The following is a 17,681-nucleotide window of genomic DNA, read 5'->3' as shown; positions in this document are numbered from 1 at the left end:
TCTCAGTCTTAAATGGCCTACTCCTTATCCTAAGCCTGTGTCCCCTGGTTCTGGACTTCCCCAACATCGGGAACAATCTACCCGCATCTAACCTGTCCCGTCCCGTCAGAACCTTGTATGTTTCTATGAAATCCCCTCTCATCCTTCTAAACTCCAATGTATAAATGCCCAGTTAATCCAGTCTCTTCTCATATGTCAATCCAGCCATTCCGGGAATCAGTCTGGTGAACCTTCGCTGCACTCCCCCAATAGCAAGAATGTCCTTCCTCAGATTAGGAGACCAAAACTGAACACAATATTCCAGGTGACAGTCATGCTGAGTTACAGTTGTGCAAATGCTGGCAGCTCTCTGGTGCCTCACACAATTGGCCCTTTTTCAAGGGCAAGCCTAGATGTTGGATGGCAGCAGGTTATTCCATCATGGGGGCCATTTTCAAGTAAATTGCTCCTAACTTTCCTAATCACACAAGACTTCTAGCAGGGATAGCGATCAGCAGCGGGAACCCTGGCTGGAATTCCAAAGCCCTTCCCCCCACAACCACCGTCATCCTAGCTCAGCAAACTCAGCAAAGACTACAGCTTGAACCTTGGAGCGTTATGGTCTGTTTGCAGCTCAGTGTGAAAACTGTAAATAAAACCAATCTGTTCCTAGGTACGGAAATGGCATGACTTACAAAGGTTACTTCCAAGGCAACCAACGGCATGGATTTGGAATTCTACACAGCTCTAGATTGGAAAATCTTCCCTTTAAATATGTGGGGCATTGGGAGAACGATAAGAAAACTGGATATGGAGTTTTTGATGACCTCGACAGGTATGAGGCAATCTAATCAGTTGTGTTGTATTACAATATTGAGTCAATAGACTGGAGGGGGAAAAGACCAGCCTAACTCTGCCTTGTTCCTCACAAAACAGCTTTATACATCCACCTCTCTAACTGGCCTCAAAGTCAACCCAGGTTGATGGGTGAACACCAGTTTTAGTTACTGACAGTGAAACTCACAAATTTAGGTCAATTTCAACCCATTTCGTAGATCATATTGCAAAACTAGCAGTCAGAAACCAACATCTAATTGTCACTTACCTATTAAGAGATGCCTCCTCGGGGTCCCACTGCTGATGGCTATCCTGCGATACTTACTGGAAGTGCATGCAAGCTCTAAGCTCCCTTGATAGCCGAGTGTGTTTAGCCACTGAATAGCTGAGCCATACAGCCGAGGTAGGTCTGTGTTCAATTAACTGACCTCAGTCGGGGTGGCAGTGGTTCCTGAGCTAGATGGGGTTGGGGAATCAGTCAGGGTCCCACTGCTGATGGCTATCCTGCCATACTTGCTGGAAGTGCATGCAAGGTTCATGGCGAGTGAGGACAGGATCGGACCCCCCAACCATGGTTCATCTATCCACATTGATTTTCAAGGCTCTTACATGAATAATTGCTACTAGGTTGCGGTAACAGGACATGTGATGCATGTGGAACATACTCCAGCAGTGAGTCAATGCATTCAGAGGAAGAGAGGACAAACAGATGTCTCATTCATTCATAAACCAACTATCCTTCTTGTCAGATGCATTCTTCTATTTGTCTGCACCTCCTTGACTAATCCCAGGGAATGTGTGGTAGTAGCAGATACTGCCCATTAAGTTGCCAGTCTCGCTCAAACCTTGATGTAGCGGAGGTGTCCCCAATAATCTTCAGCGAAGGTTCACTTGCCTCAGCCATTAATCTTGCTGAAGTTGGGAGTTCATTGCGAGAGGGATGGAGTACAAAAGCAGGGAGGTCCTTCTGCAACTGTATAGTGTATCAGTGAGGCCGCACCTGGAGTACTGCGTGCAGTTTTGGTCACCTTACTTAAGGAAGGATATACTAGCTTTGGAGGGGGTACATAGACGATTCACTAGGCTGATTCCGGAGATGAGGGGGTTACCTTATGATGATAGATTGAGTAGACTGGGTCTTTACTCTTTGGAGTTCAGAAGGATGAGGGGTGATCTTATCGAAACATTTAAAATAATGAAAGGGATAGACAAGATAGAGGCAGAGAGGTTGTTTCTACTGGTCGGGGAGACTAGAACTAGGGGGCACAGCCTCAAAATACGGGGGAGCCAATTTAAAACTGAGTTGAGAAGGAATTTCTTCTCCCAGAGGGTTGTGAATCTGTGGAATTCTCTGCCCAAGGAAGCAGTTGAGGCTAGCTCATTGAATGTATTCAAGTCACAGATAGATAGATTTTTAACCAATAAGGGAATTAAGGGTTATGGGAGGGAGCGGGCGGGTAAGTGGAGCTGTGTCCACGGCCAGATCAGCCATGATCTTGTTGAATGGCGGAGCGGGCTCGAGGGGCTAGATGGCCTACTCCTGTTCCTAATTCTTATGTTCTTATGTTCTTATGAACCAGCTCTGTGGTCTTAATTGGCCCCAACTTTTGAAAGTATTATTTCAGGGATTCTTTTGCTATAAGTTTATACACACAAAAATCTACACCACAACTAATTATATGTTCTTTGCGTCATTTTGCATGGAAATTAACCAACTCTTTCACCTGATACTCAAGCTGTGTTGTTTCATGAAATAAGAGTGTAGGAACAGGAGTAGGCCATCCAGCTCCTTGATCCTGTTCTACCATTCAGTTAGGTCGTGGCTTATCTGTATCTCAACTCCATTTACCCACCATTGCGCCATATTCCTTGACACCCTTACAACAAGAATCTATCAGTTTCAGTCCTAAAAATTTCAATTGACCAGCATCCATTGCCTTTTGAGGAGAGTTCCAGACTTTCACCATGCATTATGCAACTCCTAAATAGCTCAGCACTAATTTTAAGATTATGCCTCCTTGTTTAGATTCCTCCACCAGAGGAAAGATTTTCTCTGTATCTAACCCACAGAATTCCTTTATCATTTTAAAATGATTAGATCACCCCTCAGCCTTCTAAACTCAAGGAAATACAAACCAAGTTTATTCAACCTGTCCTCATAACTTAACCCTTTAAGCCCTGGTATCATTCTGGTGAATCTGTGCTGTACCCCCTCCAAAGCCAATATATCCTTCCTGAAATGTGGTGCCTAAAACTGAACGCAGACTCCAGATGCGTCTCACCAAAGTCCTATAACTGAAGCATAACTTCCTCCACCACTTTGTATTCCAGCCTCTTTGAGATAAAAACCAACATTCCATTAGCCATTTTGATTATGTTTTGTATGTGTGCACGAGCTTTTACGAACCAATTACCAACCCATGTCACATGGTTACATCCAATTCCATGTGCCTTCTTGTTTTGCTAATAATCTCTTGTGTGGAGCCTTATCAAATGCCTTCTAGAAGTACATACAGCCACACTAAGGCGTTTATCTCTCCTTCCCAAACAATTAGCAATCTGTCACAAGGTTACCTCCAACTTCACCCGCTCTCATTACTAATCTCTTGTTGGGAACCTTATCAGATGTCTTCTCAGACAGCATCCATAGACTTTCCTCATCCGCCATGAACTAGATTAGACATTTCACTGCAGTGCAAAATGTGACTATAAAACTTGCTCGACCAATTCCTGATCCATTCATGGACATCTAAAAACGATAGATCAGAGTGATTTCTAAATGGTGGAAAGCTAGAAACAGTGGAGATCCAAGCAGATTTTGGGGTCCATGTACACAGATCATTAATCCGGAGATGTGAGTCCAAATCCTACCATGGCAGCTGTGAAATTTAAATTCAATTAAATAAATCCGGAATAAAAAGCTAGTATCAGTAACTAGCCATGTAACTACCGGATTGTCATAAAACCCCATCTGGTTCACTAATGTCCTTTAGAAAAGGAAATCTGCCGTCCTTACCTGGTCTGGTTTATATGTGACTCCAGACCCACAGCAATGGGCTTGGCTCTTAACTGCCCTCTGAAAGCCACTCAGTTGTATTCAAGAAAGGGCCTCACACCACCACTGTCTCGAGAGCAATTAGGGATGGGCAATAAATGCTGACCTTGCTGGCAACTTGTGAATGAATTTTTAAAAAATATGACGGGGGCTCGAGGGACGATATGGCCTATTCCTATTCTTATCCACGTCCATATCAAGCTGAGTACTTAGAGCGGCAAAGTCGGGGCGAAGGAACGGCAAGAGATTGTAGAGCGACGTGATCGAGGCCCAGGAGAGGCGCGAGTTCGGGGCCCAGAAGAGTCGAGGGCCCAGAGGCAGCACGGGCCAGCCTACACTGCGGTATGTGTGCACACTAGGTCCATGCAGCAGAGCTGGTCTCCAGTTGTCTTGGATAAACCTTGCCACTGGAACAAGACCTAGCTCGTGTGGTGGCTGGTGTGCAACGGCCACCACACGTTTTACAAAAATCCACGCACAGGCATCTATCACCCTTCAATATGTAGTTCGGGACCTGGAATGTCAGATTCTTCATTGAAACATCTCTGAACTCATCCCTTTTTGGTGTGGAAGCAAGTCATCCTTGATAAGAGGTGTCATGTATATAACCACAATGTAACACCACTGCATTACTGTATACACTCAACCTAGATGCACACCTTGACCACTAGGAGTGAACATGTGGGAGACACTCCTTACCTGGTCACACAGGTATAAAAAGGGAGGTCCCACGCAAGGTCATCGTCTTTGGAGTCCTGTGAATAAAGAGTAAGGTGACAGAGTGACCTTGTCCCCAGAATGTGCCTCGTGTAGTTTTATGCTGTAGAGTAAGGACTTTACATTGGCGACGAAAAATGGGAATTCACGATCCACGAGAATGGCCACCGGTCACACAGAGGAACGGTACTGTGTTGGGGAAGACTGGGACGATTTTGTCGAGAGGCTTCAGCAAAGCTTCGTTATGAAAGAATGGCTGGGGGATGCAACGGCCAACAAGCGAAGGGCTCATCTTTTGACCAGCTGCGGACCAAAGACTTACACGCTCAAGAAGGATTTACTAGCACCCGAAAAGCCGGCGGACAAAATTTTTGAAGAACTGAGCAAATTGATCGGGGAGCACCTCAAACCGGCAAGTAGCATACATATGGCCCAACACAGATTCTACACCCACCGACGTCGTGAAGGACAGAGCATACCGGACTTCGTAGCGGATCTCCGGCGTTGGGCCAGCCTCTGTAAGTTCACAGACGCCTGCAGGGGGGAGATGCTAAGGGACTTCTTTATCGAGGGCATCGGTCATGCGGGAATTTTCCGCAAATTAATTTGAGACCAAGGATTTGACCTTGGAAGCGGCGGCGTTAATGGCTCAAACTTTCATGGCAGGGGAGGAAGAGACGAAAATAATATACGTGCGCAATTCTGCCTCTAACGCGGCGATGGATCAGGGAGTCAACATCATCAATGCGACTCAGAGCCCCGCAGGCAGGCAGGGACAGTCCGAAACTCCCCAGGCAGCAATAGACCCCAGAGTAGGACCTCAACAGAGACACTCAGCTAGATCTTGCAGACTTGAACAGTTTGTCTGCAGGAACTGCAATCTCAGTGGCCACTTAGCTCGAATGTGCAGGAAGTCTGCAACCAGACTAATATATGAGGCGGATGGACCAGAAGAGGGTTTTTTGAGGCAGGATGACTTTTGGGGCAAACCGATGGATGCCGAGGTTCAGCGGGTCCATGTGGCGAATATTCACAGTTCATACACCAGAACGCCACCAATGATGAGGGTTTTATTAAACGGTATCCCTGTACACAGCCAGTCAGTCAGGCCAGCCAGTCACTCATGGGCGTTCAGCAATTTGAGAAGCTATGGCTACTTAAAGCCAGTAGACCCAAAATAGCACGTATTGAGACACAATTACGGACTTACACTAAAGAAATCATTTCGGTGCTAGGCAGTGCAATGTTGGCTGTCACACACAATGGGTTAGTGAATCGGCTGCCGCTCTGGATTGTCCCGGGCAATGGTCCCGCACTGTTGGGGAGGAGCTGGTTAGCCGAGATGAACTGGAAATGGGGGGATGGTCACGCAATGTCATCTGTGGAGCGAAGTTCGTGCTCACAAGTTCTACAACAATTCGATTCACTATTCCAACCTGGCGTCAGGAGTTTCAAAGGCACTAAAGTAGTGATACACATCACCCCGGATGCCAGGCCAGTGCACCACAAAGCCAGAGTGGTGCCGTATGTGATGTGGGAAAAGATGAAGAGCTAATTGGACCGGCTGTTGCGAGAGGGCATCATCTCGCCTGTTGAATTCAGCGATTGGGCGAGCCCCATCGTTCCCGTCCTAAAAGCGGATGGCTCTGTCAGGATCTGTGGCGACTACAAGACCACCATCAATCGGGTGTCCCTACAAGATCAATACCCGCTCCAGAGAGCGGAGGATGTCTTTGCCACGCTGGCAGGTGGCAAGCTGTTCACCAAGTTGGATCTCACCTCAGCCTATCTGACCCAGGAACTGGCCGATGAATCTAAATTACTGACCACCATCACCACACACAAGGGACTGTTCGTTTATAACAGGTGCCCGTTTCGCATTCGATCAGTGGCCGCGATTTTTCAATGAAACATGGAAAGCCATGCTTAAATCCATTCCTGGAACGATCGTATTCCTCATCCTCATCACGGGTCGAGACACCGAGGAACACCTCCACAACCTGGAGGAGGTGCTACGCCGACTGGACCGGGTAGGCCTGCGATTTAAGAAGGCTAAATGTGTGTTCTTAGCTCCTGAGGTTGAGTTTCTGGGTAGGAGGGTTGCTGCAGATGGGATTCGGCCCACCGAATCCAAAACAGAGGCGACTCGACGAGCACCCAGGCCCTGCCATACATCGGAGTTGCGTTCATTCCTGGGACTGTTGAACTATTTCGGGAACTTTCTGCCGAACTTGAGCACGTTGTTGGAGCCACTACACGTGCTCCTTCATAAGGGTTGCGATTAGTTTTGGGGGGACTGTCAGGAACGGGCTTTTGATTGGGCGCGAAACCTACTTTGTTCAAACAAGTTGTTGACCCTGTATGACCCCTGTAAAAAATTGGTTCTGACATGTGATGCATCGTCCTATGGGGTTGGGTGCGTGTTGCAGCAGGGCAATGCTGAGGGTCAACTACTACCTGTGGCTTATGCCTCCAGGTCGCGCTCTCAAGCAGAACGGGGATATGGGATGGTCGAGAAGGAAGCGCTTGAATGTGTCTATGGTGTAAAAAAAAAAATGCATCAGTACCTCTTTGATAGGATGTTTGAATTAGAGACAGACCACAGGCCATTAACATCCCTGTTGTCAGACAGCAAGGCTATCAATGCCAACGCATCAGCTCGCATACAGCGATGGGCTCTCACGCTGGCTGCTTATGACTACTCAATCCGGCACCGGCCCGGCACTGAAAATTGCGCTGACGACTCAGAAGGCTTCCACTGGCCACCACTGAGGGGACAGCGGAGCAAAGCGCTGAGATGGTCATGGCTGTTGATGCCTTTGACAGCGCAGGTTCCCCCATCACAGCCCGCCAGATCAAAATCTAGACAAACAGAGATCCCCTCCTATCCCTGATTAAGAAATGTGTCCTGACTGGGGATTGGGCGCCCGCACACGGAGCATGCCCTCAGGAGGTCAGTCCGTTCCACAGACGGATGGATGAGCTCTCCATCCAAGCCGACTGCCTACTATGGGGCAGCCGGGTGGTTATGCCCCAGAAGGGCAGGGAGGCATTCATCAGGGAACTTCACAGCGAGCACCCAGGCATTGTGCTGATGAAGGCCATTGCCTGGTCACACGTTTGGTGGCCTGGAATTGATTCAGACCTGGAACACTGTGTTTGCAGGTGCACGACGTGTGCCCAGCTGGGTCATGCCCCAGGGAGGCCCCGCTCAGCCCATGGTCCTGGCCCACCAGGCCATGGTCACGCATTCATGTTGACTACGCGGGCCCATTCATGGTTAAGATGTTCCTTATTGGGGTAGATGCGTACTCGAAATGAATCGAATGCATCATTCTGAATTCATGCACGTCATCCACCACCGTGGAAAGCCTACGGCGATCTTTGCAACCCATGGCTTGCCGGACATCCTGGCTAGTGATAATGGCCCATGCTCCACAAGCTACGAATTCCGAGAGTTTATGTCGGGCAATGGCATTAACCACGTCGGGACTGCGCCGTTCAAGCCGGCCTCCAATGGCCAGGCGGAACGTGCGGTCCAAATCATTAAGCAAGGTTTGCTCAGGATTCAAGGACCCTCCCTACAATGCCGCTTATCGCATCTTCTGCCGCGATAGATCCCGACTGCGCTCGCTCAGAGGGGTCCCGCCCACAGAGCTACTAATGAAATGGGCACTCAAAACTCGGTTGTCCCTCATTCACCCAGTCCTGACCGACATAGTTGAGGGCAAGTGCAAAGTGCAAGTCACAAAATGAGTTCCATGACCGTAATTCGAGGGGGAGATGTATAGAAATAAATTATCCTGTCTTCGTTCTCAATCACGCCATGGGGCCCAAATGGCTTGAGGGCACTGTAATTGACAAAGAGGGGAATAGGATCATCATGGCAAATCTCAACAATGGTCAGATATGCCGTAACTATCTGGACCGAGTAAAAAAAAAGTTTCAGCATCGACACTGAGGAACCTGAAGAAGACCATGAGATGGAGCTCACAACACCGCCAGTGAACGAGCAACGAGAGCAATCAGAAGAATGCACAGTCCCTGCGGTCAGCCCGGACAGGCCGGAATCACCACAGGTGACAGACACTCACGTCAGTGTGCAACTGCGGCGTTCCACGAGGGAGCGTAGACCTCCTGAAAGACTAAACCTATGATTCCAATAAGACTTTGGAGGGAGGGGGTTGGGCGGGTGAGGTGATGTCATGTATGTAACCACAATGTAACACCACTGTAGTACTCTATACACTCAACCTAGATGCACACCTTGACCACTAGGGGTGAACTTGTGGGAGACACTCCTTACCTGATCACACAGGTATAAAAAGGGAGGTCCCATGCAGGGTCATCGTCTTTGGAGTCCTGTGAATAAAGAGTAAGGTGACAGAGTGACCTTGTCCCCAGAATGTGCCTCGTGTGGTTTTATGCTGTAGAGTAAGGACTTTACAAGAGGGACCGACTAAGAAGAAGTTCTTATTTAGTTCTCCTGCAGAACGTCAAGTCAGTGATGTACACAAAGCTCTCCTTTCATCTGTTTTCAAAATTAAATGTCAACTTTGGTAGCACACTTGATTCTGAGTTAGATGATTTGGATACCAATCCTGCTCTGGACTTGAGTACTGAATCCAGGGCTGGCAATGCAACACAGGAAGAGTGCTTGAAGGAGGTTAAATTCAAAACTAATCTGTGGAAATATTATTTCAATGAGCGAGTAGGGAGACAGTGGAAGCAGGAAGTATTGACTCATTTAAATACAAATTAAATGGATTTCTTTCAGAAAATAATATTTTGGGATACAATATTATGAGTAATCTGACATATGAAATAGCATAAGTGTAGTATGTTTGAGAGTACAGGTGACTTTGAACATATGGTTCATAAAGCTATTTACCTTTTCCTCATCTCATGTCTGGGTCTGTTGGAGATTAATTGATAGAGATCGATTGCCGTGATTGGTCAACAATTCCATTATCATTGTATCATGCGACTACCAGCAGGGTAGAAGGCAAACGAGATGGATCTTTGTCTTTTTTGGCTGGCAATTCCTGTGTTCCTATGGTGTTTGTGTGACCTTGCTGTGGATGCATTGGCTGCATCTTTGCCTACTTTACAGTGGCAAAACTCCAAAAGCCAGAATTCCTTTGAGAAATCCTGAAAATATGAAATGCAGTACATAAATATGTTTTTATTTTCAAGTTACTACCATCCACCTATGCTGCTCTTTCCTTTCTGGCTGGTCAATCGTGATTCCTGGTCATGAGCAGAAGTGATTAACCAGCAGAAGGAAGCGCTCCTTGGGATTCCAGTTGCAAAGAGTTTTGTTTTGCATCTAACCTGAACTGTACGAGATGGAGAAGTGTTTGGTCAATTTAGAGGGAGATTTACTCTATATCTAGCTCGTGTTATACCTGACATGACAGTGTTTGGGACATGCAGAGGGAATTGTACTCTTCATTTAACCTGTACCTGAACCCAGTCGGTTCAGAAGAGAGAACAAAACTGGGGCAGAAGGGAAAAAGTGTGCAACAGTAAATGTTCAAATAACACATTTGCTTATCCCTACTGGATGACGCTTTGCTCAATTTTCTGACTTAAGCTAAAAATTAACTGTAAAAAATTCTACGGCTATATACAGAGGCGAGAGGTACATTGGAACATGGCTGGAAGACAGTAAGCATGGGAATGGTATCGTTATCACACAGTCAGGACTCTGCTACGAGGGCAACTTCCAAAACAACAAGATAGTGGTGAGTAGCACGTAGTCAGTCTGCTGACCCGATATAGTTCAGAATATCAGCTTTCCCTCCTCTCACTCTTCTTAAACTGAGGCCTTGTCTGCCCTGTCAGGTGGGTGTAAAATATCCAACAGTGCATTTTGAAGAAGAGCAGTGGGAAGTTCTCCCTGGTGTCCTGGCCAGCATTTATCCCTCAGCCAACATCACTAAAATAGATTATCTGGTCATTATCAAATTGCTGTGTGCTAATTGACTGCTGCATTTCCCACATTTAAATGAGGTGGCCACCACTTAAAGTGGGATCCCCTGCGGTCATCCCCCTGCAAAACAGATACACCGCTTTGGGTACTGTTGGGGGGGATGATTCATCAGGGGAGGACAGCAGCAGCCAAGTTCATGGCACCGTGGCTGGCTATGTTGCACAGGAAGGCAGGAAAAAGAGTGGGAGAGCGATAGTGATAGGGGAATTGTAAGAGGAATAGATAGGCATTTCTGCGGCCGCAACCGAGACTCCAGGATGGTATGTTGCCTCCCTGGTGCAAGGGTCAAGGATGTCTTGGAGCGGGTGCAGGACATTCTGAAAAGGGAGGGTGAACAGCCAGTTGTCGTGGTGCACATTGGTACCAACGATATAGGTAAAAAACGGGATGAGATCCTAAGAGACGAATTTAAGGAGCTAAATTAAAAAGTAGGACCTCAAAAGTAGTAATCTCGGGATTGCTACCAGTGCCACGTGCTAGTCAGAGTAGGAATCGCAGGATAGCTCAGGTGAATACGTGGCTTGAGCAGTGGTGCAGCAGGGAGGGATTAAAATTCCTGGGGCATTGGGACCGGTTCTGAGGGAGGTGGGACCAGTACAAACCGGACGGTCTGCATCTAGGCAGGACCGGAACCAATGTCCTAGGGGGAGTGTTTGCTAATGCTGTTGGGGAGGAGTTAAATTAATATGGCAGGGGACAGAGGGAAGCAAAATGGAGACAGAAACAAAAGACAGAAAGGAGTTGAGTAAAAGGGGAGGGCAGAGAAACCCAAGGCAAAAAACAAAAAGGGCCACTTTACAACAAAATTCTAAAGGGTCAAAGTGTATTAAAAAGGCAAGCCTGAAGGTTCTGTGCCTCAATGCGAGGAGTATTCGGAATAAGGTGGACAAATTAACTGTGCAGATAGCAGTTAATGGATACGATGTGGTTGGCATCACGGAGACATGGCTCCAGGGTGACCAAGGCTGGGAACTCAACATCCAAGGATATTCAACATTTAGGAAAGATAGACAGAAAGGAAAAGGAGGCAGGGTGGCATTGCTGGTTAAAGAGGAAATTAATGCAATTGTAAGGAAAGACATTAGCTTGGATGATGTGGAATCGGTATGGGTGGAGCTACGGAATACCAAAGGGCAGAAAACGCTAATGGGAGTTGTGTACAGACCTCCAAACAGTAGTAGTGATGTTGGGGAGGGCATCAAACAGGAAATTAGGGGTGCATGCAATAAAGGTGCAGCAGTTATCATGGGTGACTTTAATATGCATAGAGATTGGGCTAACCAAACTGGAAACATTACAGTGGAGGAGGATTTCCTGGAGTGCATAAGGGATGGTTTTCTAGACCAATATGTTGAGGAACCAACTAGGGGGGAAGCCATCTTAGACTGGATGTTGTGTAATAAGAGAGGATTAATTAGCAATCTCGTTGTGCAAGGCCCCTTGGGGAAGAGTGACCATAATATGGTGGAATTCTACATTAGGATGGAGAAGGAAACAGTTAATTCAGAGACCATGATCCAGAACTTAAAGAAGGGTAACTTTGAAGGTATGAGGCGTGAATTGGCTAGGAAAGATTGGCGAATGATACTTAAGGGGTTGACAGTGGATGGACAATGGCAGACATTTAGAGACCGCATGGATGAACTACAAAAATTGTACATCCCTGTCTGGCGTAAAAATAAAAAAAGGAAGGTGGCTCAATCGTGGCTATCAAGGGAAATCAGGGATAGTATTAAAGCCAAGGAAGTGGCATACAAATTGGCCAGAAATAGCAGCGAACCCGGGGACTGGGAGAAATTTAGAACTCTGCAGAGGAGGACAAAGGGTTTGATTAGGACAGGGAAAATGGAGTACGAGAAGAAGCTTGCAGGGAACATTAAGACAGATTGCAAAAGTTTCTATAGATATGTAAAGAGAAGAAGGTTAGTAAAGACAAACGTAGGTCCCCTGCAGTCAGAATCAGGGGAAGTCATAACTGGGAACAAAGAAATGGCAGACCAATTGAACAAGTACTTTGGTTCGGTATTCACTAAGGAGGACACAAACAACCTTCCGGATATAAAAGGGGTCAGAGGGTCTAGTAAGGAGGAGGAACTGAGGGAAGTCATTATTAGTCGGGAAATTGTGTTGGGGAAATTGATGGGATTGAAGGCCGATAAATCCCCAGGGCCTGATGGTCTGCATCCCAGAGTATTTAAGGAGGTGGCCTTGGAAATAGCGGATGCATTGACAGACATTTTCCAACATTCCATCGACTCTGGATCAGTTCCTGTGGAGTGGAGGGTAGCCAATGTAACCCCACTTTTTAAAAAAAGGAGGGAGAGAGAAAACAGGGAATTATAGATCGGTCAGCCTGACATCGGTAGTGGGTAAAATGATGGAATCAATTATTAAGGATGTCATAGCAGCGCATTTGGAAAGAGGTGACATGATAGGTCCAAATCAGCATGGATTTGTGAAAGGGAAATCATGCTTGACAAATCTTCTGGAATTTTTTGAGGATGTTTCCAGTTGAGTGGACAAGGTAGAACCAGTTGATGTGGTGTATTTGGACTTTCAGAAGGCTTTTGACAAGGTCCCACACAAGAGATTAATGTGCAAAGTTAAAGCACATGGGATTGGGGGTAGTGTGCTGACATGGATTGAGAACTGGTTGTCAGACAGGAAGCAAAGAGTAGGAGTAAATGGGTACTTTTCAAAATGGCAGGCAGTGACTATTGGGGTACCGCAAGGTTCTGTGCTGGGGCCCCAGCTGTTTACATTGTACATTAATGATTTAGACGAGGGGATTAAATGTAGTTTGAGCTGCGAGGAGGATGCTATGAGGCTGCAGAGTGACTTGGATAGGTTAGGTAAGTGGGCAAATGCATGGCAGATGAAGTATAATGTGGATAAATGTGAGGTTATCCACTTTGGTTGTAAAAACAGAGAGACAGACTGTTATCTAAATGGTGACAAATTAGGAAAAAGGGAGGTGCAACGAGACCTGGGTGTCATGGTACATCAGTCATTGAAGGTTGGCATGCAGGTACAGCAGGTGGTTAAAAAGGCAAATGGCATGTTGGCCTTCATAGCGAGGGGATTTGAGTACAGGGGCAGGGATATGTTACTACAGTTGTACAGGGCCTTGGTAAGGCCACACCTGGAGTATTGTGTACAGTTTTGGTCTCCCAACTTGAGGAAGGACATTCTTGCTATTGAGGGAGTGCAGCGAAGGTTCACCAGATTGATTCCCGGGATGGCAGGACTGACATATCAAGAAAGACTGGATCAACTGGGCTTGTATTCACTGGAGTTCAGAAGAATGAGAGGGGATCTCATAGAAACGTTTAAAATTCTGAAGGGTTCAGACAGGTTAGATGCAAGAAGAATGTTCTCAATGTTGGGGAAGTCCAGAACCAGGGGTCACAGTCTAAGGTTAAGGGATAAGCCATTTAGGACTGACATGAGGAGAAACTTCTTCACCCAGAGAGTGGTGAACCTGTGGAATTCTCTACCACAGAAAGTTGTTGAGGCCAATTCACTAAATATATTCAAAAAGGAGTTAGATGTAGTCCTTACTACTAGGGGGATCAAGGGGTATGGCGAGAAAGCAGGAAGGGGGTACTGAAGTTTCATGTTCAGCCATGAACTCATTGAATGGCGGTGCAGGCTCGAAGGGCCGAATGGCCTACTCCTGCATCTATTTTCTATGTTTCTATGTTACTTGAGTGCCTGAGCAGTGTTCCAGTTGGCCAGTGGCTGTTTCGAACGGGCACTGAAGGGGAGGCCATATCAATTTCCGCAAATATATTCAGGCAACTCTGCCTTTAGCCCTCCAGCAATCCTGGCATCGGTGCCTGATGCCCATATGCTGCCTTTGCCTGATGTCCCCTCCCTGTGCATAGAAAGTGGCCAGCATTTAACAGACTGTCAGTGGCCCTTTGCTTGTTGCTGGCACTCCATAATGCCAAGATCAGATGGAATTAATGGCCGCTTCACGTAACCTGTGCTATTCCTGACCTGGCATTGCTTATGTGACAGTGCAGAGAGACCTTTACTCTGTGTCTAACTTGCATTTTATCTGACCTTAAATGTTTGGGATCGCTTAGAGAGAGTTTTACTCAGTATCTATCCCATTCTGTACCTCATCTGTGGGTATTTGATGGGACAGCGTAGAAGGAGCTTTACTCTAATATTGGACTGTCCTTGGCCTGAGAATGATGCTGAGGCTTAATACTGACCTCCTTCACCTTGAGCTTTAATCCGCTTTACTTCAATTTCGTCAAATTAAAGACTCTTTCTAAACTGCTCAGTGACCAACATTTTATTTACTACTTATTCAATCAATAGGGACCTGGAATAATTCTGTCAGAGGATGATTCTGCCTATGAAGGGGAGTTCACAGAAGACCTAGTTCTAACTGGAAAGGTATGAGCTTTGGTCTCCATGCTATAAACAGAATGCTTAATTATATTGAATCATATGATATACCAGGGCTGGAATCTAATCAAAAGGTTCAATGTTTATGGTTTATGAATAGGGAAGGTATAATGAACGAGCACACTTTGTGCATTGGAAACACATATCAGGAATTTGGGTACCGAAGTCATTGTGCTCTGAGATTTTCAATCAATTAACGGAAACTCGCATCTGCAATGCTGGCCTCTGCTCACTAATTCCTGATACGCTCTCACACTGTGCGAAGCTGTGCACTGAGTGCTAATTCATAAAATACACCAGATAGAATCGGGGTTCAGATGGTCTTTTTATGTAGAATAATGGATTTCTGTGAGTGAGTTACAGGCTGGAATCTAATAGCAGCGAGGAAGATTGAGAAGAGGGTTGGGCCGATGACACAGTCCTGTTTGACCCCGGTCTGGACGTGGATTGGGTCTGTCATGGATCCATTGGTAAGGATCACAGCCTGCATGTCGTCGTGGAACAAGCGGAGGATGGTGATGAACTTTTGGGGGCATCCGAAATGGAGGAGGATACTCCATGGACCCTCGCGGTTGACGGTGCCAAAGGCCTTTGTAAGGTCGAAGAAGGCCATGTATAAGGGCTGGCGCTGCTCCCTGCATTTTCCCTGCAGCTGTCGCGCTGCAAAAATCATGTCCGTTGTGCTCCGAAGGGGACGAAGCTCCTCGGCCACAGGAAGAAGGTGGTTGAGGAGGACTCTAGCGACGACTTTCCCAGTGGCTGATAACAGGGAGATTCCTCTGTAGTTGTCGCAGTCACTCCCCGCTGGAGTGGTACTAAACTACAGAACCAGTGGGAAGCTGTTCAACCTTCGCCGTCTCCAGGCCATGTCCAAAACCACTCCAACCTCTATCGTCGAGCTACAGTACACGGACGACGCCTGCAGAGGCTGAATTCCAGGACATAGTCGACATATTTACTGAGGCGTACGAAAGCATGGGCCTTACGTTAAACATCAGCAAGACAAAGGTCCTCCACCAGCCTGTCCTTACCGCACAGCACTGTCCCCCAGTCATCAAGATCCATGGCGTGGCCCTGGACAATGTGGACCACTTCCCATATCTTGGGAGCCTCCTATCAATGAGAGCAGGCATTGATGACAAGATTCACCACCGCCTCCAGTCTGCCAATGCAGCCTTCGGCCGCCTGAGGAAAAGAGTGTTTGAAGACCAGTCCCTCAAAACTGTCACCAAGCTCATGGTCTACAGGGATGTAGTAATACCCTCCCTCCTGTATGGCTCAGAGACATGGACCATGTACAGTAGACACCTCAAGTTGCTGGAGAAATATCACCAACGATGTCTCTGCCAGATCCTACAAATCCTCTGGGAGGACAGACATTAATGTCCTCGAACAGGCCAATATCCCCAGCATCAAAGCACTGACCACACTTGATCAGCTCCACTGGGCAGGCCACATAGTTCGCATGCCAGACATTAGACCCCCAAAGCAAGGGCTCTACTCGGAACTCCTTCACAGCAAACGAGCCAAAGGTGGGCAGCGAGGGTTACAAGGACACTCTCAAAGCCTCCCTGACAAAGTGCAACATCCCCACTGACACCTGGGAGACCCTGGCCAAAGACTGCCCTAAGTTGAGGAAGCGCATCCGGGAGGGCGCTGAGCACCTCGAGTCTCGTCGTCGAGAGCGTGCAGAAATCAAGCGCAGGCAGCGGAAGGAGCATGCGGAAAACCTGTCCCACCCATCCCTTCCCTCAACGGTTATCTGCCCCACCTGTGACAAAGTCTGTGGTTCTCGTATTGGACTGTACAGCCACCTAAGCCTCATGTTAAGAGTGGAAGCAAGTCTTCCTCGATACCAAGGGACTTGATGATGATAGAATCTAATGAAGGCATTTAGATGGTTTATGTATACAATAATACAACAACATGCATTTATTTAGCACCTATAATATAGTAAAACGTTCCAAGACGCTTCACAGAAACAATTATCAAACAAAATTTGATTCTAAGGCGATATTAGAACAGGTGACAAAAAGCTTGGTTTTAAGAAGCGTCTTAAAGGCGGGGAGAGAACTAGAGAGGTTTAGGGGGGAGTTTCAGAGCTTAGGGCCTAGGCAGCTGAAGGCACGGCCGCCAAAGTTGAAGCAATTAAAATCTGGTATACTCAAGAGGCCAGAATTGTAGGAATGCCGAGATCTCAGAGGGTTGTAAGGCTGCAGGAGTTTAAAGCCATGGACGGATTTGAAATTAAGGATGATAATTTTAAAATCGAAGCATTGCCATACCAAGAGCCAATATAGATCAGTGAGCACCGGGATGATGGGTGAATGGGTCTTGGTACAAGTTAGGATAGGGGCAGCAGAGTTTTGGACTTTCAAAAGGCATTTGATCAAGTACCACATTCTGGCTTGTTAGCAAAATTAAAGTCCATGAGATAAACGAGCAGTAGCAGCATGGATACAATATTGGCTAAGGGATCGAAAACAGAGAGTTGTGGTGAATGGCTGTTTTTCGGGCTGGAGGGAGGTGTACAGTGGAGTTCCCCAAGGTTCAGTGCTAGGACCACTGCTGTTTTTGATATACATTAATGACTTCGACTTGGGGGTACAGAGCACAATTTCGAAATGTGCAGATGATACAAAACTTGGAAATGTTGTAAACAGTGAGGAAGACAGT

At 46.8% G+C, this 17,681-nt stretch overlaps 1 protein-coding gene across 1 annotated transcript in view; it reads left to right on the top strand.

Annotated features, from left to right (window-relative positions):
* The window catches only part of LOC139276970 (ALS2 C-terminal-like protein), a 212,465-nt gene that overhangs the window by 151,982 nt on the left and 42,802 nt on the right, over window positions 1–17,681 (top strand). The window contains exons 14-16 of the mRNA XM_070894971.1: window positions 653–814; window positions 10,224–10,335; window positions 14,916–14,993. Coding sequence (XP_070751072.1) covers window positions 653–814; window positions 10,224–10,335; window positions 14,916–14,993 — 352 coding nt within the window. The remainder of the gene's footprint in view (window positions 1–652; window positions 815–10,223; window positions 10,336–14,915; window positions 14,994–17,681) is intronic.

Source organism: Pristiophorus japonicus, chromosome 1 (assembly GCF_044704955.1).
Source record: "Pristiophorus japonicus isolate sPriJap1 chromosome 1, sPriJap1.hap1, whole genome shotgun sequence".
Taxonomy (NCBI): Eukaryota; Metazoa; Chordata; class Chondrichthyes; family Pristiophoridae; genus Pristiophorus; species Pristiophorus japonicus.
The sequence above is the reverse complement of the archived record's forward strand: the minus strand, read 5'-3'. Positions and strand labels throughout refer to the sequence as shown.